Source organism: Dysidea avara, chromosome 11 (genome assembly GCF_963678975.1).
Source record: "Dysidea avara chromosome 11, odDysAvar1.4, whole genome shotgun sequence".
NCBI classification, from domain to species: Eukaryota; Metazoa; Porifera; class Demospongiae; order Dictyoceratida; family Dysideidae; genus Dysidea; species Dysidea avara.
In genome coordinates, this window is record NC_089282.1 from 6,617,992 (window position 1) to 6,642,527 (window position 24,536).

General features: G+C 37.0%; 3 protein-coding genes across 8 annotated transcripts in view; 1 reads left to right on the forward strand and 2 right to left on the reverse strand.

Moving 5' to 3' along the window:
• LOC136237863 (uncharacterized) overlaps positions 1-3,674 on the reverse strand; it is a 44,786-nt gene extending 41,112 nt beyond the window's left edge. The window contains exons 1-4 of one of the 2 annotated variants that reach the window (XM_066028090.1): positions 3,546-3,674; positions 3,125-3,433; positions 1,881-2,010; positions 1,063-1,782 (exon numbers count right to left, since the gene is read on the reverse strand). In XM_066028090.1, the coding sequence (XP_065884162.1) occupies positions 1,191-1,782; positions 1,881-2,010; positions 3,125-3,433; positions 3,546-3,609 (1,095 nt within the window). In that variant the 5' untranslated portion in view covers positions 3,610-3,674 and the 3' untranslated portion in view covers positions 1,063-1,190. Of the gene's footprint in view, positions 1-1,062; positions 1,783-1,880; positions 2,011-3,124; positions 3,434-3,545 lie in introns of those variants that run through there. The other variant, XM_066028089.1, reaches the window with a different exon arrangement.
• Positions 3,675-10,708: 7,034 nt separating this feature from the next.
• Positions 10,709-23,693, reverse strand: LOC136237864 (uncharacterized). 5 transcript variants are annotated; one of them, XM_066028094.1, is made up of 4 exons: positions 23,611-23,693; positions 12,285-12,593; positions 11,458-11,596; positions 10,709-11,365 (listed from the first exon to the last, which is right to left on the reverse strand). In XM_066028094.1, the coding sequence occupies exons 2-4, from the start codon at positions 12,478-12,480 to the stop codon at positions 10,738-10,740; spliced, it is 963 nt and encodes a 320-aa protein (XP_065884166.1). In that variant the 5' UTR covers positions 12,481-12,593; positions 23,611-23,693; the 3' UTR covers positions 10,709-10,737. The 5 variants fall into 5 exon arrangements, with proteins under 5 accessions (XP_065884166.1, XP_065884165.1, XP_065884167.1 ...); XM_066028093.1 differs by lacking the exon at positions 23,611-23,693 and adding an exon at positions 13,592-13,737; XM_066028095.1 differs by lacking the exon at positions 23,611-23,693 and adding an exon at positions 13,196-13,263.
• Positions 17,905-20,178, forward strand: LOC136239162 (protein-associating with the carboxyl-terminal domain of ezrin-like). Its single transcript, XM_066029897.1, has 2 exons — positions 17,905-18,230; positions 18,933-20,178. The coding sequence occupies exons 1-2, from the start codon at positions 17,973-17,975 to the stop codon at positions 20,079-20,081; spliced, it is 1,407 nt and encodes a 468-aa protein (XP_065885969.1). The 5' UTR covers positions 17,905-17,972; the 3' UTR covers positions 20,082-20,178.
• Positions 23,694-24,536: the final 843 nt, after the last annotated feature.

Here is a 24,536-nt window from a genome sequence, read left to right on the forward strand (position 1 = left end):
ATGAGTTGTACACTTTATGATAAAAGAATTTTCCACAATAGCTACATCTGATGACAAACTATGAGAGGTAGTCATTACAGATTTGACCTTTAGTGTCCTTTACAGCTTGTTATGTCCTAAAATAGTGACCTTTGTCTATGAAACATTGAGATTGTTCAAACTGGCGTCAATTGAAGATCTTTATCTAAAAAAACAAGTTGATACTTGTTCCAAGTTCATAGCTTATCCCATTTCAAAGTTATGGTCATTAATAAAATGTAATCTAATTGATTGTGTGGGTGGTCAACTTTATGTGAATCTGTACTTTGTATGAATGATCAATGGCATAAACTATGAGCTTGCAACAAAGATATCGATCAGTTTGTTTCTTAGACAAAGATATGATGTATGTTAGTGTATAAGTGTAGGTATGCCTTGATATATAGCTGCTACAATTGAAATAATGAAAAAATGACTTACCGCATCCAAGATTTTGTGTATGAAAAATTTTTGCTTGGCCCAACTATGTTTCCTGTGAATGTTCTATTACAGTGAAACCTTGATTATCCGAACACCAAATCAACTGCTCAATTAAGATATTTTGTCAACAAGTGTATGCTTTATTAGAGTAGTTGAGCAAAGCTCTGTATATAAATATATGGAAGTTCAATTTTACGTACTATTCAATTATATGAACACCCTTTCCCCCCAATTAGTTCGGATAATCGAGGTTCCACTGTATAATAGTTTGGTGGCTGCTCTATTAAAGTATCTCAATCTTGTGCACTTCCTAAGGTGCACTGTTGTACAACCTTTAGCACAAATAAAGTGACAATAGAAGCGGACCTTTGAATAGATGGTTCTAAGATGGAGGGTGATGGCATCAGTAATGTTATTATTCTAAGACAAAAGTTCATGATAATCTTTTCTCTACTGCCTGGTGAGATAAAGTGAAATGTGACTCCTAATAAAATACCTGAAGTCATGCTATTTATGTACTAACTGAAAGCTGTGTGGCTCCTCAGGCACTAAATTGCAATGGCTCCTTTCAGTAGCCTTGAACTCCCTATAATTATAGCGGGATAAATAAAATAAATAAATATATTAAATTTGATATAATACATTAACACATTGGTCCGCATTTTATTTATAAAAAACATACATAGATAAAGAGCAATGAAGGATTATATATATATATTATAATGTAATTACTACACTGTTATGTATGATGGGTTGATTGTCATTGGTACATGTAGGTTGACATATAGGGGAACAGTGTAAAATCTTCCATTTAGCTCAACTTGAGTAACATTGTTATTGTCAGTACATAAACCAAATGAATGGCTCAATGCTTCCCTATTACTAGGCACATGTTTGTTCTTGTGGTGTTTTGACTTGTGCTTAGGTGCTGTATCATCTAGACCAGCTTTAGTTTCTGTATCATCTTTAGTTTCTGTATCATCTAGACCAGCTTTAGTCACAATGTCTGTCATATCCACTACAGCATATGGTTTCACTAGTTCCTTTTTAACAAATAGCAGTTGTATGGGCTCTGATTTTGTCACTATAATGTCTTTGTCAGCAGTCTCTTCACTACCAGCTAGATATTCTAAACTGGCAGGGTCTGCTCTAGTACTTGGTACAATATTCACTGAATTATCTGGGACTTCACAGTTAACTGGTTTCAGATCATGGAAAATTTGGAGGTACCCTGGACGTGAATACAATTTCTCCCTGAATCTAGATTCATTTCCAATGGTGGACACTACACTGACATAATGTGATCCCCTTTCTTGCTTTCTTCTACAGGAAGAAGATAATTGAGCATTTAAAAATACATATTTGGTATAAATGTACATAATGAATTTAGCTATTGGTTTACAATGGAATACATGATTTACCTTTTAATTAACCATAATGATATGATTATGACTGTAACCACAACAGCAACTATGATCCCACTAGCAGAAATCCCAGCAGCGATGGGTGCAATGTTGGCTTTGTCATGATCTCCAACTGAAGTAGAATTGGCTACAATGACATTAAATGGATATGATACAATAACGTATAATTGTATTGTTATTATTCACAGAAATTATCCCTACTGTGTTGGCATTGAGTATAAGATACAACCTCTGTTTTCTGAACAATAGGGCTTCATGAATTAATATATAAACCTCCCTCAGTTATGAAACAAAAGTAAGACCTTGAGCTGGTTATCAAACATGATAGATCATAAATAGGGCTGTGCGATAATAACTGAACGGTAATGTGGTTATCGTGATACTTATGTCATTATTATGATAAAGATAATGAATTTTCTATTATCAATATCTCAAGATAATAGTAAATGTCTGTGATATGTATATTAAAAGCAGGTAGATGGTACTCTTGTGAGCAAGGTCACAATCAGCTGTATTAATGCTGAAAAAGGTGATTCTTCCAAGAGTTACTAGAATTATTACATTAGCAGAAATGCGGTGACTACTCTATTACACAATTTACAGTATTAGGGAGTTTTGTCGTAATTCAACTTGCATCTCCAGTATAGTTGTAGATCTAACTTCAGTATACAGTGGATCCTTGAGTGGTGGTTCACTATGGTATGTCTGCTTAATTAAATCCTTAGATCTAGAAATGCTAAGCGTGTTCATAATTATGGCTTTCGGCTACATTCGTGGTCATGTGTGGTAAATACCTATCGCCGAAGATTTTCTTAAAGCGATTCATACCACCAATAAATTTATTACCACTTATGGTGCATTTTGTAGTCTTCTAATGGATCGTGGTATAGTAAGCTACTGTAGCATGATCGTTTTACCTTCAATTAACTGAAATCCACAAAATCAATTACTATAATAAAACTCTCTAATAGAGTGTTCAAGTTTGACCGAATTTCTGCTAATGATTACACAAAACTGTGCTTGTAAAAGTACTCTGTGACAATATACTTTATTATCAAGGTATTATTTTTTATCATGATAAAAAGGTTTTTTTTCTTGCTATCAAAACTTAGGGTTTTTCATTATCGCACAGCCCTAATCATAAATTATGCAAACATGCTAATATGGTAACACTAAAGGCAGTGCCTATAGCTGTTTTTACATGTGCACACAGTTACACACAAGAACATGTAGCTACATACCCCCTGATCTGATAAACTTTGTACAACTAAAGCGTTCTTCACCATCACTGTACACTGCAATAATTAACACCACATATTTCCTGTTTGGAATTAAGTCACTAAGAGTAATGGTCTCATTTTGAGAGCTGTAAGTGTGTGTTATCGTATTAAGAACTCCATTGTTCATCCCATACAGTATGCGGTATTGTCTGGGCATTGCATCCATTACACATGCTGTTGGCAGCCTCAGTGTTATTACAATAGATGCTGGAATATGTGATTGTACTCTGAACCTGGTAAATAAATTCCTGCCCCCACAACTTTTTTGTCCTATATAGAGTAACACAAAGAGTAAAACTTAGTTACAGCACTATAACTAATAATGCACATGCTGGCAAGTTTACTGATGCATGCAAGCATAACTAAAGTACTTCATCTTTACCTGAAGTGGTTGCTATCAGCAATAAGAACACACAGGCAATACACATATACTTCACTCCACGCATTTTACAGTACACTCTCCCAAAACTCACTCCACGAACAAAATGAATATCTGCATGTGGTCACACATGTTTTGTATCTTAAGATACCCTATAGCAGGAAGCCAGAAGAGAGGTAGCTGAGGTGATAACCATAAGGATATCAGAGCACAACTTCTGAATTGGTGTATATATATAAGTTGTCATTTCATTGTACACCAACTACACTTCAGGATAGCCGGCTACTGACATCATTAAAGTTTTTGCACTGTAATATATCTGCTAGGAAATCAGCTTTAATGAGTCCACTGTCTGAATATTCATGTGTGTGTGTGTATATTGTTGGGCAATTCAAGTTGCTTGGTCAATGTAATATGTTACATATTACTGGGCATCAGAGTGTAGGTGTGACCAGTGAGGCCAGAGCTTCGCCGCTTTTTAGAGATAATTTTAAAAACATTCAAGCTTGATGAAACCAAAACTAAATGGACAAGCAATTCTTACTATTTGTTTTATAGCAAAAATTAATAAAAAAAATACTCAAAACAACTTCATTAATTAGTTCAAATGGTTTTAAGTACAGAGGTGATTTTTGGTGTCATCACTATAACATATTGCAGATACATAGATAGTTACAGTATTAGATCCCAAAATTTCCTCCAGATAGCATCTCGACATGCAAAATTATCCTGTGGAGCTTGCCTTCACATCCCTCATTTAAATTATCCCTACTAATATAATTGCCTTCGGTACAAGCAGTCGGTGTATCCTATACCCACTGAGCCTTACCATCTGACGCCCTTGTTCTGGACATAATAGCTAAGCAGCTAGGCTATATTACATCAAGTTACTTTTACGTAGCCAACTAACTAGCTGTAGCCAGCTCACCTAGGTCTAGTTATCAGCTGTAACATGTTACTATAACTTATACAGCATTGCACAATAATATTACTGTGCATTAGGTAACAGTTACACATCACAATGAAACCTGGATAATCCGATGCTCATTGAGGAAAACTGTGTCAGATTACTGAAGATGTCAGGTTATCAAGGTAATATTACATAGATGAAATCTTCTTAGTACAGAAAGCAATGTTACAGGGTTGCTGTAACATTTCTTTCAGTTCGTATTGTTGCATGGATATAATATTATGATTTCTTCAAAGGTAACTTAAGAAATGGGAAGTCTATGAAGTATACTATTGAGGAAACCTTTGAAAGTAATCCCAAGTCAGGTAAAGGAAATCCCTAATTATGAAAAAGTCATAACTGGATTATAGTAGATGCATGGGGGTTGTATGGTAACATATCCCTCTCAGAAATTTTGAGATTGGAAGCAAGTCTATCTGAAATTACTGAAAAATTGTTGTACGATTGCTATAAATGGAACATATAGCTGACTTCTATTATAGAGTTATTGTTTTGACTGTTTTACTAGAGTATCTGCAAGCCAGTGGTCTGGCCAAAACTGGAGCACTTGCTATCAGTCAAACTCTGAAAATGGTTGGGTATGACCATGGCCAACTAGAATTGACAATGCTTGGTGGGACTTTCTATCTAGGAGTGCACACGGTCAGTATATGATTGAATAGTCTTATTAGTGGCAATGAAGCAATGTATTATTGTGTGTACTGGGACTTTTGAGATAGATGAAATGTACCATTACAAATATGCATCAATCACTAACTTAATGTACAATCCATTTAAAGTAATCCCATGCAATCCCTCAGTGTAAAGGAAATCCCAATTAAAACAGAAAGATCAAAAGAACAGAAATGCCTGAATGATTATATATATATATATATATATATAATATTTTTTTTATACTGCTATTTTGTATTTTATTTATTTCATTGATTATTTACTGTATGGCATGACTATTTGACAAGGTAAAATTTTGATGAATTTGATGATCAAGCATTTGATGAGTAAAATTTTGATGAAATATTCCAATACAGTGAAACCTCTATAAATGATGCTCATTCGGGATAAGAAAATTGTGTCGGATTAGAAAGGATGTCAGATTATTGAGGTAATATTATATAGAAAAGGTCTTTTTGGTGTACAAAACAATGTCAGATTATAGAGGTATTCTGGATTAGAGTGGTGTCAGATTAGAGAGGTTTCAATGTATTGCATAAGAGAATATATACACAATATACGAAATTTTAAATTTTTGACAAATGTGACTGGATTTGCAAAGAGGTATATACCTTTCCACACCTTCAGCAAACAAAATAATGTAACACTGACTTGACTCCTTCTACTGATTAACTTCTTCTTAGTATAAAAATGCAGCCAGATACTGTAACTACACTCATGGAAATTTTCAGGCAATTATATGCCATGATTTAAAAGTTATGAAGCTTCAAAGTTCAAAATGGGTCAAATTTTGTGTGTGAAAAAGGTACCTTTTCACAAATCCGGTCACAAATTGCAATTAAAATTGTCAAAATCTCTGCCGTTAAACTACTGTACAGCACAATATTTGATGTACTTGCTGACTTGATTAATTGATTTGAGTGCCAAAACTAGACTGCTTATTTGAGTCCTCAGTATATTATGAAATGTTGCTGTTACATAACACGTTACTTTAGTAATGCATTATTCCCAACAATGAACACACACACAAATGGTCTTATACATGTTGTTGTATATTATGATTTCCTTCTTTTGTTGGTATTCTTGGAACTAGAAATGAAATAGGATGTAATCACATTCCAGGATGCATCAACAGTTGATGTCATGGTTTTTGTGCTCTTCTATAGCTTTAGTCTATATACAGTCCCATAAACAGCTATACAAAAGTGCATACTGACCTGATGCCCATAATTAGATTATCTGGGTTGATCACTAATAAACTGCATCACCTGTTAAGTCCTGTTTTGTATGCTAGAAATCATGTAGTTACGCCTCAACTCTATAGGGTAGTGATTACATCATGCATGCTACAACCTTGAGTAATAACTGTGTAGGCAATTCTAAAGGGAGATATCCCCCCTCCTGCTGAAAAATAACTTTTTAAGGAAAGTTGTAGTACAGATTGAAATTTCATGTTTTCAGTATCAATTGTAAGTTTAAAGTAATAAATTTGCAAAAATCCTGCAGCTACTGGGGGTCAAAAACTCTGCTTTATACTACAGCCATAAACAGCATTCATTCTGTGTCCTCCCTGCTATGTCAGGTTTAGAATTGCCACTGTTATCTATTTACACTACTTGAAAGACAAAGAAATGTAATCATATATTAACGTGGTTGTTTTATATTTTAAAACAAACTCTAATGAAACACACAAAGTCATGTTGCTTAAGTACTGATTGAACGTATAGAGATCAGGTACAATATTTATATATCCTGTAGCAGTATTTAGTAGCAGTGTTTATAATCTAAAATGCCATGATTTTGACAAATTTTGAGACAAACAGCTGCAATATCCCATAGTATGGCTCCTCAGGCACTTGCAAGCTGTCTGTGGATCAAGTCACCACCTGGTCTGGGATTTTTTTCTGCATTCGACAGTTTTTAGTAACATGTTTCTGACTCTCTGCTCACAGGTTTGTAGTAGCCGGCTTCTTTGCAGGTCCCTAGTGGGATAGTGCGGATAATTTTATTTGGTCAGTAAATGAATAATTGATTGGATATCAACAACTGATGCATGTAGACCACCAAATTGTAGAACATAATGCCAACTAGATGGTGAGTGTTATTGGATCATACTATTTTGATAGAGTTGACCAATCTTAACCATGCATAAAAGCAGCTATAGTGGGGAATATTTTCATGAATAATTTTCTGTGGCATAGAATTGTTCAGTAGCCAGTATTAACTATGCTCTATATACCATCACAAGCATGAAGTTAAGATTGATTGTTGCCAAAAACCCATCCTTTAATTTGCAGATGACTTGAATGGCTTGTGTGGACAGATTGCATTTTTCTTTTGTGTGGGTAGGAAAACTTCACAAAAGAAAAAGGGGTCCAGTCATGTGAAACTATAACGGTATAGTTCAGTATACTAATCAAGTTAGACTAGCATAGTCAGGCATGCATGTCTGAGACAATGCAGTAAGAAGGCATGTCTGTTTGGTTATTTCTGTATCTCACTAAATACATCCTCTTCATAATCATCTTCCATAAAACTATTATGTAAACAGCTGTCTACAGCTGGATAAAAGTTACTGCCAGAGTGTTATGGCATGTATGTGAGCTTGTCAGTAAGCATCCAAATGGCACAAATCAGCTCTTTGGCGCTGCACTTTGAACTCACATGTACATGTTTAATAATATTAATTACTCAAATGCAATTTTGATTTGCCTCAATGACTATACAATACAAACCTTCTACAATTGTACAAATCATTATTTACATACACCAATTAACTAGCCAGCCATATGGTTGAAATCAAACTTCCCTAGTTACGAGACCGAGATGCATGTCCTGATTAGAGAAGTTGGATTGGTCTAAATCTAGGGATGTACACTATACATTCATTGGAATATATATGGAAAAGTATCCTCTTGTTAATCAAGGTGTCTTTTTAAAGGGTTCCACTTTATTTTAGAGTCTTTCTAAGAACTATAGCTACAACATGACCATACAGTATCAATATCTTTCCTTACTAGGTACACGTATTTTTGGTTTCACATTGCTGTAACTAGGTTGTATAGTAGTCAATGGAACAGCGAGTATTGTGGTTTTTTAGCTACTACTTGAATTACATGTAGGCTTTGGCCGGTTTGGCTAAAGCATTATCAGTAGCTATTATAATAATCATTTAAATACAACCCAGCAGAGTTTACTATAACTGACCAGTTATCCATTTAGCCAACTATATTGCAAGATGGCAGACTTAGGAAGTAGTAAGCAAGTAGACATACTAATAGTGTAGTCTAGTGTGTAGGGCATTGACTTGGTAATACCAGCCGGGACAGATTCAGAAGAGGTGCACACCGGCACAGTAGTAACAGTGAGGGTCTGAATATGCAGCCTCCCCAAAGACTGCAGACATTTCAAAACTTAACGCTCAATTGTAGATTAGCTTTACAGTACAAGTACCATTGGCCATCTGAGGGTCAGTACCAGTTATGATTCTCCTGAGTGGCTTATGACTCAAGCATGTGTAAACAATAATGCATCAGGATGCAAAAGACAGTTATGGCGGTTCAGCTTAAAATTTTGCATTTACAGTAGCTATATAGGGTGTCATAGGCATACAGTAGCTACTAGTTTGGTTAATGGAATGACCATTTGGATTATTCTTTCAGTACAGTGCTACATGTGATATAGCTGAGTATTTGATTGTTCTATTGGAGTATCTTGATCTTGTATGAACATGTGAATTGTTTATTTTCTTAGGAAAAGAGGAGTGGTACATATCTCCAGCTTGTGCATATCTCCTTTTGGCTGGTAATATTCATGCAGTTGAAGAATGTGGATAGCTAAGATCACTAATCCACTAGGCCGGAGAAAAACCCATACACATTGAATAACAGCCCCATATATTACATATAAATAGAATCACAACTACTGTAAACCAACCCAACACAATAAACTTGATATTTGATAGGCTTGAAATGTTGAGCCCTGGGATTCGACAATGAGATCACGATTTATTGGCTATTGGCAGAGGCCAAGCCAAGAGAAAGAATGACGGTATCATTTATATGCACACTTGACTGCTTACAAGCAACAGTGTGCGTGTGAAGTGTGCATCGATCCATTCATTTGCAATTCATTGATGTAGATAGATCTTTGATGGACTGCAGACATGTGAAGGCATACATTTCTATATAAGAGTGTACATGTGCTTGTAAGAGGTCACTGTTCCAAGGCATTTAAGGAGACATGCAAGCCTCCCACAGATCTTATCCATCCATTGTTACTGTGCTTTTACTCATTTGTGGTCACTCTTATTATACTCCAGTTGTTTCTCTTGCTCTTCTAGTCGTTGTAGTTTCCCAGTCTGCTTCAATCCATGCCTGGCCCCTCTGTAATGTAAACATACAGCATCAAGAAGATCTTAACTTGTACAGGAGATTTCTATGTATGCTCATATCAAGTTGTGCCTGCGAAGGTAAGCAATTATGTCCACAACTATTGAATACTGTCCTATACAAAAAATATATACCACATTAGTAGAACAACATACAAATGTGGGGTGAGTTGTGTAGTTTGTGATAAAAGAATTTTCCACAATACACCTGATGACAAACTGAGAGGTAGAGTCATTGCAGATTTGACCTTTGGTGTCCTTTACAGCTCGTTATGTCCTAAAATATTGACCTTTGTCTATGCAACACCGAGATTGTTCAAACTGGGTGTCAAATTGAAGATCTTTATCTAAAAAAAACAAGTTGATACTTGTTCCAAGTTCATAGCTTATCCCATTTCAAAGTTATGGTCATTAATAAAATGTAATCTAATTAATTGTGTGGGTGGTCAACTTTATGTGAATTCGTACTTTGTATGAATGATCAATGGCATAAGCTATGAGTTTGCAACAAGGATATCGATCAACTTGTTTGTTAGACAAAGATATGAATGTATGTTAGTCTATAAGTGTAGGTATGCCTTGATAGCTGCTACAATTGAAATAATGAAAATTGACTTCTCACATCCAAGATTTTATGGATGAAAAAATTTTGCTTGGCCCAACTATGTTTCCTGTGAATGTTCTATTAGAGTAGTTAGGTGGCTGCTCTATTAAAGTATCTCGATCTTGTGCGCTTCCTGAGGTCCACTGTTGCACAACCTTTAGCACAAATAAAGTGACAATAGAAGTGGACCTTTGGAATTTTGAATAGATGGTTCTAAGATGGAGGGTGATGGCATCAGTAATGTTGTTATTCTAAGACAAAAGTTCATGATAATCTTTCCTCTAGATTCACCCTGCCTGGTGAGATAAAGTAAAAAATGACTCCTAATAAAACACCAGAAGTCATGCTATTTATGTACTAACTGAAAGCTGTGCAGCTCCTCAGGCACTAAATTGCAATGGCTCCTTTCAGTAGCCTTGAACTCCCTATAATTATAGCGGGATAAATAAAATAAATATAACAAATTTGATATAATACATTAACACATTGGCCTGTGTTTTATAGATAAAGAACGATGATGAAAAAAAATATATATATATATATATATAATATAATGTAATCACTGCGCTGTTCTGTATGATGGGTTGATTGTTATTGGTACGTGTAAGTTGACATATAGGGGAACAGTGTAAAATCTTCCATTTAGCTCAACTTGAGTAACATTGTTATTGTCAGTACATGAACCAAATGAATGGCTCAATGCTTCCCTGTTACTAGGCACATGTTTGTTCTTGTGATGTTTTGACTTGTGCTTAGTTGCTGTATCATCTAGACCAGCTTTAGTTACAATGTCTGTCACATCCACTACAGCATATGGTTTCACTAGTTTCTTTTTCTTCACTTGAGCACTTTTGTGTGCATCCAGTTTAGATGTGGTCATTGTGGTCATGTTAGCAGAGGACAGTTGTATGGGCTCTGATTTCATCATCATTACATCTTTGTCAGTAACACTAGGCCTCTCTTCACTACCAGCTAGATATTCTAAATGAGCAGGATCTGTTCTAGCATTTGGTGCAATATTCACTGAATCAACTGGGACTTCATAATCAACTGGTTTCGGATCATGGAAGATTTGGAGGTACCCTGGACATGAATACAATTTCTTCCTTAATCTATATTCATTTCCAATGGTGGACACTACACTGACACAATGTGATCCCTTGTGTTTATTCATAAGCTTTCTTCTTCTACAGGAAGAAGATAATTGAGCATTTAAATATAGGGGTATAATGTACACAATGTATTTAGCTACTGGTTTACAATGAAATAAATGATTTACCTTTTAATTAGCCATAACAATATGATTATAACTGTTATCACAACAGCAACTATGATCCCACTAGCAGAAATCCCAGCAGCGATGGGTGCAATGTTAGCTTTGTCATGATCTCCAACTGAAGTAGAATTGGCTAAAATGACTTTAATAGATATTATACAAAATAACGTATAATTATATTATTGTTATTATTCGCAGAAATTATCCCTACTATGTTAGTGTTGAGTAAAAGATACAACCTCTGTTTGTTTTCTGAACAATAAGGCTTCATTGAATTAACATATATATACCTAGTATTTCCCTTCAGTTACAAAACAAAAAGTAAGACCTTAAGCTGGCAATCAAACTTGTGATAGATCATAAATAGGGCTGTGCGATAATAACTGAATGGTAATGTGATTATCGTGATACCTATGTCATTATTGTGATAAAGATAATGAATTTTCTATTATCAATATCGCAAGATAATAGTAAATCTCTGTAGACTATTGTATATTAAAAGCAGGCAGATGGTACTCTTGTGAGTAAGGTCACAATCAGCTGCAGTAATGCTGGAAAGGGTGATTTTTCCAAGAGCCTTAAACAATTATTATTACACAAAACTGTGCTTGTAAAAGTACTCTACGACAATACTTTATTATTAAGATAAAATCTTTTATTGTGATAAAATGGTTTTTTGTTATCATAGGTTTTTTCATTATCGCACAGTCCTAATCATAAATTATGCAAACATACTAATATGGTAACAAGTCATTACTATACACAAAGGCAGTGCCTATAGCTATTTTACATGTGCACACAGTTACACACAAGAACATGTAGCTACCTACCCCCTGATCTGATAAACTTTGTACAACTAAAGTGTTTTTCACCATCATCGTACACTGCAATAACTAACACCATATATTTCCTGTTTGGAATTAAGTCACTAAGAATAATGGTATCATTTTGAGAGCTGTAAGTGTGTGTTATCATATTAAGAACTCCATTGTTCATCCCATACAGTATGCGATATCGTCCGGGCATTGCATCCTTTACACATGCTGTTGGCAGCGTCAGTGTTATTACAATTGATGCTGGAATATGTGATTGTACTCTGAACCTGGCAAATAAATTCCTGTCCCCACAATCTTTTTGTCCTATATAGAGTAACACAAAGAGTAAAACTTAGTTACAGCACTATAACTAATAATGCACATGCTGGCAAGTTTACTGATGCATGCAAGCATAACTAAAGTACTTCATCTTTACCTGAAGTGGCTGTTATCAGCAATAAGAACACACAAGCAATGCACATATACTCCACTCCACGCATTTTACAGTACACTCTCACAAAACTCACTCCACGAACAAAATGAATATTTGCATGTGGTCACACATGTTTTGTATCTTAAGATACCCTATAGCAGGAAGCCAGTGGTAGAAGAAAGAGGTAGCTGAGGTGGTAACCATGAGGATATCAGTCATAACCAAATATAAGAGCACAACTTCTGAAGTGGTGTATATACATATACCACTAGTTCATATCAAAACATATGTATGGGATTTGTCAAATCAAGCATTTTCAGGTGGTCAACATTAAAAGTTTTCAAAACACTGGGTTAAACCTTTAAAAATTACTTTTTTGAAACCTCAACTTGGTAAAACAGGCTGATCATAAAATCTCATCATTCCTTGTCAATACAAAATACATGTATTTTACACTACATACAAAAACACTAATTTACAACCTTTAACTCACAAAATCTCTACAACACACCATACAATAAAAGAAAGCCCTTGAATTTCTCTATCCAATTCCAACCGTACAAATGGGAAATGTTGCCATAGCAACAGTTATTTACTGCTGATGATGACATAATACGCACTCCATACATTAACCTATTGGAAAATTTAATTATCTTTGCGGGAAAATCCCAATTTACAAATTGTTATCCTCAACCAAATTCGTTAAATTTGGTATCATTCTACGCAGCGAAGGATGCTTAATAAGACTCCGACCGTACAAATTGGTAAACAGGTTAGTTTACAGAAATATGTTTTAAAACACATGTTTTTACGGGCATTCTGAACACGTAAATTTCGCGGTACAAGGCTCCTTTTTAGCTTCCCCTTCATCACTACACAAAGAACTTACACATGAATCGAATTGCCTTTCATCAAGGAATCTGATAAACCAAACTTCGTGTCTGTCAACCAGCATACGCGGAAGTTACGGCGCCTTGTTTAGAAGACGGTGTTATTTTATACAAAACGGGCATAACCCATTCGGAAATCTGGAATATCTTACACAAGTTTTGATATGTGTCATTTCATTGTACACCAACTGCACCTCAGGATAGCCGGCTACTTACATTAAATTTGCTGCATATAATATGTAATAGTTATACCAGGGATTTTGTTGATATATACACCCAATGCCCGAGGGTCGCAGGCCCACGGGTGTATATTATTATTATTATTATTATTTATTATTAGTGCTTTACAGTGACCAGCACTATATGTCAGCAAAATCCCAAGCAGCCGTGGTATATGTGATATATATTACTTGGGGCACACTCATCTAATAGGTGAAAGAACTAACGAGAACTCATCCCATTTGTTTTATACAGTAGCATCTGAAGATCGTGGTTTTAATAGCATGGGTTAATAGCCATCAAAACATTGCCCTTACGTCAAAATGTCATTAAGGTGGAATGCTACTAATTGCTATGGCTTCATGTGCAAAATCTTGGTTTTCATTCATCTGTGCTTGCCTTCCATCCCCTTTTGCATCAGATGTGTTTGTGGCAATTAAACATCACCATTTCCATTTAGAAGTACTGATTTTAAGGCTCAGTTTAGTATTTTAGACCTAAAGAATGACAATTCTACAAATTTTGGATCTAGTTTCACAGTTTTAGTTCTACGCTTCATAAACTTTGTCATCTGCTACCTAAGTATGGAAGTAAAAAAAGTATGGAAGTAATTATTTGAAGTACTTGATCAAATGAGCTATTGAACTCTCTAAATTTTCTATGAAAAACAGTAATCTCCTCTTTTGAAGCCATAGTAGTCATTCCTAAAAATCTGTTTCCACACTTTTAAAGATAATGTTATTACAAGCCACTACAAGAATTTTTGGGGAGTTTCACAATCAGCTGTAGGAGGAGAATCAATGTTAGTGTTAGAATTACAGTGTTTTGTAACCATGCCATAATTTGTACATACTTCAGAGAATTTCACTCAGATAAGGCCAGGCAAACTTGATTAATTGCTTCTCATCCCCGCCCGCATCCCGTCTTACTCCACCGCCTCTAATTTCATCATTGCTGTCATCAGTTGGTGCACACGTACTAGTAGTCGGTGCATACGTACAGTCGGTGCACACGTATGTTATCACTCGGTGCATACGTATAAGTACTAGTTCTTAAAAGGCTTTAGCTAACCTTTATAGTAACAGACAGCTTGATTTGGGGTATTTTCTTTAACAATGAATAATGAAAAAGGACCTCCAGCCCGCATGGAAATCCGAATTTTTGTGGATGAAAAACAAGTAATCAAGTTTGCCTGACCTAAACAGAAGTTCAATGTCTCAACTAAAACATGTGTTATTCATCAGGTGAAGAACAGTATGGTAGCATGTGTCCGAGGATATAATTATACTGTTACTGTGTTTTTCATCAATAAAACTGATGGTTTTTCTCTCTATGTGTGTTGGTTTTACAGCTACACATAATTTTATTCACGGAAGCCATAGGACATAGTTGCTTGCCCCTTAATACGTTAGGCCATACCTATTTGATCTTATGTTGCGTGGGCAAAATTATTTTAAATTTGGATAGGTAGGTCGGTTGAATGATAAAAATTTTAAACACAAGCATACAAAATGCAAATAATGACTGTAGCTATAATAGTACATACACAGTTAAAAATCTAGGTTTCATACTCTCCAAAAGAGCTTTCCCATCGTATTCTACAATTTAGAGCATTGGATGATCTTCAATGGTCCATTTTGGACTATATCACGAGGGTGCTGATGATGTGTTGTCTTTAATTAAGAACACGTGATCCGCACACGTGATTTTCAAATTTATTTCATTTGAAGAAAAATGCAGTTGGTCGGGTCCGCGCAACATAAGATCAAATAGGTATGGCCTTACTATGCTTCAACACGTAATGTCAAAAAACTTGCGCTTGTGGGATGGAGTTTATATTGTTATCATTTTTGTACTAAGTTAAGCCAACTAACTTCGCTATTGGGACAGTAAGTTATTAAGTTAAGTACTTAGGACTGTAAGTTACTAACCTATTTCAACGTAGCAATAGTAACTTTGCTGTTCCGTGGTAGAGCAGCTCATGTATTTTCGACCCCCATGAGTGTTCGGACGCGATATTTCCTAGAAGAATAATGAGAGCCGATCATTTATGGCACTATTATGAAGACCTATCACTATAACCTCCATGTATAAAATTTGAAAGGATTTAGTTATATCGTGTGGCTGCAGTGACCTTCGAAAGCCACTGTCCAAAAAAATGGATGCTCGGACAAAGTAACGTTCGTTCGGACTCCTCCATCTCTACCCTTCCCATGCAACTTATATGCTATTGTGTGGTAGTGATTGGTAGAGCTATCCTTGAGCTATTCCGTGATATAAGCAGATTAGATTTTTATCAGCTACAGTTGCAGCTATCGCCTTTTCCCGAGACGTGGTAACTTGACGAATCGTCGGACACAAAATTGCAATTATAATTCCGGACAAAGTAACTTATTGCGATTACTTTGGCATTTTTTGAGTTTAAGTATAGTACTAGCTAAGAAACATTTGAAAACAGCTATTTAGGCACCTGTGTAGAGTGACTTTTTATCAATTCGAGATGGAAATAGTAGCTACCTCATTTAGCTACAATACATTAGGTCTAGAATAGCTACATAAAATTGTTCAAACTTAATAATTTTATATATTTGAACTTACTAGGTAAGAAATAAACCACAACAATACACAGGAGGTCGCCACTACTTTATAGCCTTAGTGACTGTTCTATTAGAGTATATTAAATGCTATATTAATTAAACTTCATTAATTGCATCCATAGTATAATTTTATGCATATGCAGACTATCTAAGGGTGCATTAGTGCGAAAACCAGTTTAAAAACTGCGTTAAATTAATATACTCTAATAGAACAGTCACTAAGGCGATAAAGCAGTGGTGACCTTCTGTGCATTGTTGTGGTTTATTTCTTACCTCCCTAGTCTCAAGTAAGTTCAAATATATGAATTATTCTAAGTTTGAGCATTTTTATGTAGCTATTCTAGGCCTAATGTATTGTAGCTATATGAGGTAGCTACTATTTCCATCTCGAATTGATAAAAAATCACTCTATGCAGGTGCCTAAATAGCTGTTTTCAAATGTTTCTTAGCTAGTACTATACTTAAACTTAAAAAATGCCAAAGTAATCGCAATAAGTTGCTGTGTCCGGAATTATAATTGCAATTTTGTGTCCGACGATTCGTCAATTTACCACGTCTCGGAAAAGGCGATAGCTGCAACTATAGCTGATAAATATCTAATCTGCTTATATCACGGGATAGCTCAAGGATAGCTCTACCAATCACTACCACACAATAGCATATAAGTTGCATGGGAAGGGTAGAGATGGAGGAGTCCGAACGAACGTTACTTTGTCCGAGCATCCATTTTTTTGGACAGTGGCTTTCGAAGGTCACTGCAGCCACACGATATAACCAAATCCTTTCAAATTTTATACATGGAGGTTATAGTGATAGGTCTTCATAATAGTGCCATAAATGATCGGCTCTCATTGCTCTTCTAGGAAATATCGCGTCCGAAAACTCATGGAGGTCGAAAATACATGAGCTGCTCTAGTCTCGCGTAGCCAGACCCTTTTCTTTCTTTTGTGTGGGGGCGGGAAAGAAAAGGGTCTGGTGAACATAGTATAGCATCGTTGTTGGGCCATCCCGAGATTGTGGGGATGCTACTGTGCAGCTTCCGGATTGTTGTTTGGTGCAAATGACGTGATCTGCTGCATTTGTGGCCTGTTACCATAGATATTTCAGTAGTAGCTATGGTAACAGGATGCAAATGACGCAAATATTAGAAAATCACGTCATTCGTGCCAATCAACAATCCGGAAGCTGTGCAGTAGAATCCCCACAATCTCGGGATGGCCCAACGACGATGCTATACTATGTTCACCAGACCCTTTTCTTTCCCCGCCCCCACACAAAAGAAAGAAAAGGGCCTGGCTACGTGAGACTAGTTCCGTGGTCTGTTCAAAGGCTGATACGTGGTGGGTAGAAATACGCATCCACAATCGCCCAAACAATCTTTAGTAACAACCAACTAGTCTATCTTAGCAAATGTACTAAGCTTATCAACCACTACAAAAATGAGTCCCACAATACAATGCGGGACTCATTTGCGGATCCACGAAGGTGGCTTTGCTCTCCACTTGCAATTCCACCGTAGAAACATCTACGCTTCCATTGTTCAAAGGCAGCAGTAACAAGAGTAATGGGTGGAGCTATAGATACATTGTGGCCGGGTAGTGGTGAAGACACGAAGAAGTATGTCGTTAAACAAAGTAGCGATAACCTGTGGAGTGTCGCTAACGTGGTCGACCCGGAGATAGAGACAGCGGACAGCACTGAATTGGTGACGGAATTTAGTCACCATGTATCTTATGATGATTTGGCAGATTTTGTCGACATTTCAATTCAACGTCTCCGAGTGCTGCGTCACCCTAACCTGCTCAAATTCTTGTCATCCTATTATTATTATTATTATTATTGTTACTGAGCAGACAGCACAGCTGATATGCTCAGGAAAAAAAAAGCAATCATAAAATGAATTTAGCTACGTAGTTACAAAGATTACAGTTATTGGGTTCCATACAATGTTTGCAGTTCCGCTGAAAAAGAGTCAATATTGTTGCTCTCAATGATGGAAGATGGTAAGTTGTTCCAATCCTTAATTGATCTGAAGAAAAAGCTCTGTTGGTATGAATAGGTAGATGAATTTGGTAGAATAAAACGATGTGGGTGATATAGTCTGGTGGATCTTGTCATTGAAATAAAATGAGGAGGAATTGACAGTGAATAATCTTGATGTATAATTTTAAAAAGTGCTTGTAATCTGGATATTTTACGTCTCAGCTGAAGGCTTGGCCAAGAAAGATGCTGTAACATAGCTGTGACTGAACTGAATCGATTGAAATCATTTAGGACCCATCTAGCTGCCCTACGCTGTACTTTCTCTAGCTGTTGAATATTGTTATGGTGGTATGGGTCCCAGATGACTGCAGCGTATTCCATTGACGGTCGTACTATCGTAAGGTAGGCTGTTGCTTTGATGTTAGACGAGCAGCAACTCAGATTGCGTTTCAAGAAGTTTAATGTTCTATTGGCCTTAGCAGCTATATTACTAATATGTGGAGACCATGATAGTTTGTTATCCAATATAACACCAAGGTAGGAGTGTTGGTTTGACTATGCCTACGATGATGCCATATACTTGTTAACAGAGTTAGTGTCCCCACTGGAAGTTGTCATCAAGAGTCTTAGTGATGAGGAGATGATAAAAGGACTAAGAGATGTTGCTAGAGGACTACAGTTCTTACATGAAACTGCGTTGCTAGCACACAATAATTTACACATGGGAAATATCTTTGTCCGAGAGAAGCCCTGGTGTTGGAAGATTGGAGGATTTGAATGTGCTCTAGAACTAAAACGTGTAGATGATAAGTTCTTGGAAGATATTGCTTTAATCAGGAAAAGCCCAGTGATTCCTCCAGAAGACAAAGTTAAGGGACCAACAAAGTCACCACCGTTTACCAGGGATATGTGGGAATTTGGTCAGTTAGTGGTTGCCGTGGTGACCACAATGGAATCCGGCTCCCATGACGGACTACTGGACCATAGCAAGACTTGTCTCCTTAGTGACAACCCAGAGCATCGTATAACTGCTGGACAAGTGTTAAGGAAACCATGGTTACAAAATGAGCTAACTGATATTGTGGAGTTCCTGGAGCAGTTGACTGTGAAGAAGAGTGATGAAAAAAGTGAATTCTTCAGGTCCCTGCCAGCTAGACTACTATCCCTACTATCACAGACATTGTGTCGTCACATTGTACCACTACTGTTAACACCCCTAGTGATGGGAGAACCTGCTGCACAACAATACCTATGGAAACACCTCTTTACCCCTGCTGTTGGCGACAGGAGACATCATTTTCATCCTGACATAGTGTGTCCATTAATTCTGGAGAGTGATTATCGTCGTCATGTGTTCTCACACATCATATCATTACTGGAGTCAAGGGAGGGACACATTCGACAAGTGTTGCTGGAGAACTTGGATGGCTTCTCTTCCATCTGTACTGGTGATGACATGGAAACCATAGTTTTACCACAGGTGCTTATTGGTCTACAAGAAACTGACGATGATTTAGTAGCAGCAACTCTACAGGGGTTGTCTAAGATGGTGCCTATTCTTGGAGCAGATGTTGTCATGGGAACAACAAGAAGATCAATATTTGTTAACACTCGACCAAAGACACCTAGTAATGCTGTGAGCAGTGAGAACAAACCCAAACCTGAATCCAATCGTCACACTACTCCGTGAACGATTGCTAAACCACTCACCCTAACTGCCACATTAAGTCGGCAAGATGAAATGAAAGCCAGAAGAGAAGCTATGAGACTAAAGAAGCCACCTTTGTGGAGAGCAAAGCCACCTTTGTGGATTTTCTCTCCACAAAGGTGGCTTTTGTGACGCGTTAGCTCTCCGTTATGGTTGGTCTCCTAAGAATCTTCCTGTCAGTTGTGTCTGTGGCAGATCCAACAACATTGAACATGCTCTCAGCTGTCCGAACGGAGCCTTCCCTACCATCCGCCACAATGACATCCGAGATTTGACTGCAGAATTAATGTCAGAGGTTTGTCATGATGTATCTACTGAACCTCCCCTTCAGCCCTTGAGTGGTGAATCTCTCTCCCTACGTACAGCTAACCAAGATGTCGGTGCTCGCTTGGACATCAAGGCTTCTGGATTCTGGGGTTCTCGGTTTGAACCTACTTTTTTTGATGTTAGAATATTTAACCCTTATGCCCCTTCAAACCGTTGTAATCCCTATCGCCAGCATGAAACTTCGAAGCGCCGTCAGTATGGGGAGAGAGTGCGAGAGGTGGAACATGGTAATTTTAGTCCTCTTGTTTTTTCAACTTCTGGAGGCATGGGTGCCTCCACCACTGTGGCTTACAAGCGCCTGGCCTTCCTCCTATCTTGTAAGTGGAAATCACCCTACTGTAGGGTGATGAGCTGGCTTCGCTGCCGTCTTGGCTTCTCTGTATTGCACTCTGCCATCATGTGCATAAGGGGTTCTCGCTCCTCCTCTGGTCATCCCTTTAAGGGTCATGTTCCAGCATCAGTTGACCTTGCACTGGGGGAGGGGCATCTTGGGGCCGTTTAAGCCCCATTTCCTTTTTTTTCTATTCTATGTTCTGTAGGTTCTGTTTCAGTAGCTCTGTAGGTGTAGGAATAGGCTAAACCCATTTTATAGAACATCTTAGCGTAGAGTAGAGTGTGGTGGATGGGAGTACCAACTTGGGCCGGTTCTTCTTTCTTTAAAAAAACAAAACAATACAAAGCTCTATGTCGCTCAATATAATGAGTCAAAGTGCATCGATTCTTTGAACTGGCTGGGTATCAAAGTCATTGGCAAACCGCTTTCCCATGATATTGCCCGGGCAGTATCTTGATATTGCGGGCAATATGCGAGTTAAACACCGAGCGGCGTCTTTGAACACCCACGCTAAAGTGGTATATAGCTATCTGTTAGGAAATCAACTATAAATGAGTCCACTGTCTGAATATACATGTGTGCGCATATTGTTGGGCAATTCAAGTTGCTTGGTCAGTGCAATATGACTGGGCATCAGAGTAGGTGTGACCAGTGAGGCCAGAGCTTCACCACTTTTTAAAAAACGTTCAAGCTTGATGAAACCAAAGCTAAATTGTGGACAGGCAATTCTTACTATTTGTTTTATAGCAACAATTAATAGAAAAAACACTAATCTTACTCAAAACAGCTTCATGTCAACTTTGCCTCTAAAAATAATTTTTGTTCTATTAACAGCTTTGGCTTTGTGTCTCTTAATTTTGTAAGCATATCTTTCGTCATTAAATTTTTATCTCTTATTAATGATTTTAAGTACAGAGGTGATTTTTGGTGTCATCACTATAACATTGCAGATACATAGATAGATACAGTATTAGATCCCAAAATTTCCCCCAGGTTGCATCTCAACATGCAAAATTATCCTGTGGGGCTTGCCTTCAGACCCCTCATTTAAATTATCCCTACTAAAATATAATTGCCTTCGGTACAAGCAGTCGGTGTATCCTACCCACTGAGACTGACTGAGCCTTACCATTTTCGCCTCTGACACCCCTGTTCTGCACAAAAGTTACAGTATAATAGCCAAGCAGCTAGGCTATATTACATCAAGTTACTTTTTGCATAGCCAACTAACTAGCCAGCCTCACCAAGGTCTATGTGGTTCTAGTTATCAACTGTAACACGTTACTATAACTTATACAGCATTACACAACAATATTATGTAATAGTAACACATTACAGTGAAACCTCTATAATCCGACGGTTGTTGAGGAAAATTGTGTCAGATTACTGAGGATGTCGGGCTATCAAGATGAAATAGATGAAATCTTAGTACAGAAAGCAATGTTACAAGGTTGCTGTAACATTTCTTTCAGTTCTCATTGTTGCATGGTAACAGATTATATATGGTTTCTTCAAAAGTAACTGAGGTCTATAAATATAATTACTATTGATGGATCTATTGAGGAAACCATTTAAAGTAATCCCAAGTAAAGGAAATCCCTAATTATAAAAATTCATAACTAGACTATACTAGGTGCATGGGGACTGCATGGAAACATGTCCCTCTCAGAAAATTTTGGGATTGGAAGCAGGTCTATCTGAAATTACTGAAAAATTGTTGTACGATTGCTAAATGGAACATATAGCTGACTTCTATTATAGAGTTATTGTTTTGACTGCTTTACTAGAGTATCTGCAAGCCAGTGATCTGGCCAAAACCGCAGCACTTACTATCAGCCAAACTCTGAAAATGGTTCATAACCGTGGCCAACTAGAACTGACGATGCTTGGTGGGACTTTCTATCTAGGAGTGCACGTGGTCAGTATGACTGAATAGTCTTATTAGTGGCAATGAAGCAATGTATTATTGTGTGTACTGGGATTTTTGAGATAGACGAAACCGTTACAAATATATAAATTCAATGCATCAATCATTAACTTAATGTACAATCTATTTAAAGTAGTCCCATGCAATCCCTCAGTGTAAAGGAAATCCCAATTGAAACAGCCAAGGATCCGGTTTAACCAAAAGAACAGAAATTCCTGAATAATTATATATTATATATTTATACTGATATTTTGTATTTTATTTATTTCATTAATTAATTTGATTTATTTACTGTATAGCACAACTATTTGACAAGGTAAAATTTTGATGAATTTGATGATCAAGCATTTGATGAGTAAAAATTTAACGAAATATTCCAATACAGTGAAACCTCTATAATTGACGCTCATTCGGGATAAGAAAATTGTGTCAGATTAGCAAGGATGTCGGATTATTGAGGTAGTATTAGCTACATAGAAAAACTTTCAGTAGTTGGTCACAGTGTATAAAACAATGTCAGATTATAGAGGTATTCTGGATTACAGAGGTGTCGGATTAGAGAGGTCTCAGTGTATTACATAAGAGAATAGACTCTACATGCACAGTATACGAAATTTTAACGGAATTAAATTTTTGACAAATTGCAATGCATATCGTCAAAATTTCTGCCATTAAACTTTTGTGCAGCATATTTGATATACTTATTGATTTGATTAATTGATTTGAGTGCCAAAACTAGACCGCTTATTTCGATCCTCAGTATATGTGACCCAGTCTGGGAAAACCGGGCTCAGTATCGCCTATTTCAAAGTAGCTATCGAGAAATGCCGGTTTTAAGTATTTGTGTGTTGTAGCTCGCCAATGGTCGAAGCCGCTGTGCGTGTACCAAATTTTCAGTCACACGTTTTACACCAATTCCTTACCTCAGTTCCACAGCATCCACTGTGCTAGTAGCCAACAACTAAGTTTCACGCCATTTTAGATGGTTTTTAAACCGAGGTTGACTATATCAGGCGAGCTGGGTGGGAGGCGGGGGCCTGGGGGAAGGTGGGCAATATGGTGTTCAAAATTAAAAAGGAATTAATGCGTAGGCCTGGATGAATTAGGCCAAGTTTTGGGCCATTGAGGCCTCAAAATTGGCTAAAATGAAAGGAACTCACAGCAGAGGTACTTATTCAACACCACAGAGCTGTACAGCCACATACAGTTATCCCCAGGCTGACCATAGCTCCATTAAGGCCCCACACCGCGCGTACGATATCACCACTGGGCTTGGGAAAAGCAGTCAGCAAAACCAGACCACTCAAGTCTAGCTGATTTTGATTGTGGAATTAAATAGTTTATTCGTGTAGCTTTGTGTCCTGGGTGACTGAAAATCGAATTTGCTGACATGGGCGATAAGACCGCGGTTTTGTCAGACTGGGTCACCATAGATTTATAAATCTATGGGGTCACATATTATGAAATGTTGCTAGCTATTACATAACACTTTACTTTAGTAATGCATTCAGTATTCCCAACAATGGACGCACACTGACATGGTCACTTATCATAGATAATATAAGGGTAAGGTATATGGTCTTATACATATTATAATATCAGTTTTTTCTTTTGTTGGGATTCTTGGAACTAGAAATCTAATCACATTCCAGGATGTATCAACAGCTGATGTTTTGTGCTCTTCTATAGCTTTAGTCTGTGCAGTCCCATAAACGCCCATAAACAGCTATACAAAAGTGCATTACTAGCCTGTGATGCCCATGCATAATTGGATTATCTGGGTTGATCACTGCATGATAAACTACATCATCTGTTAAATCCTGTTTTGACTAGTAGAAATCATCTAGTT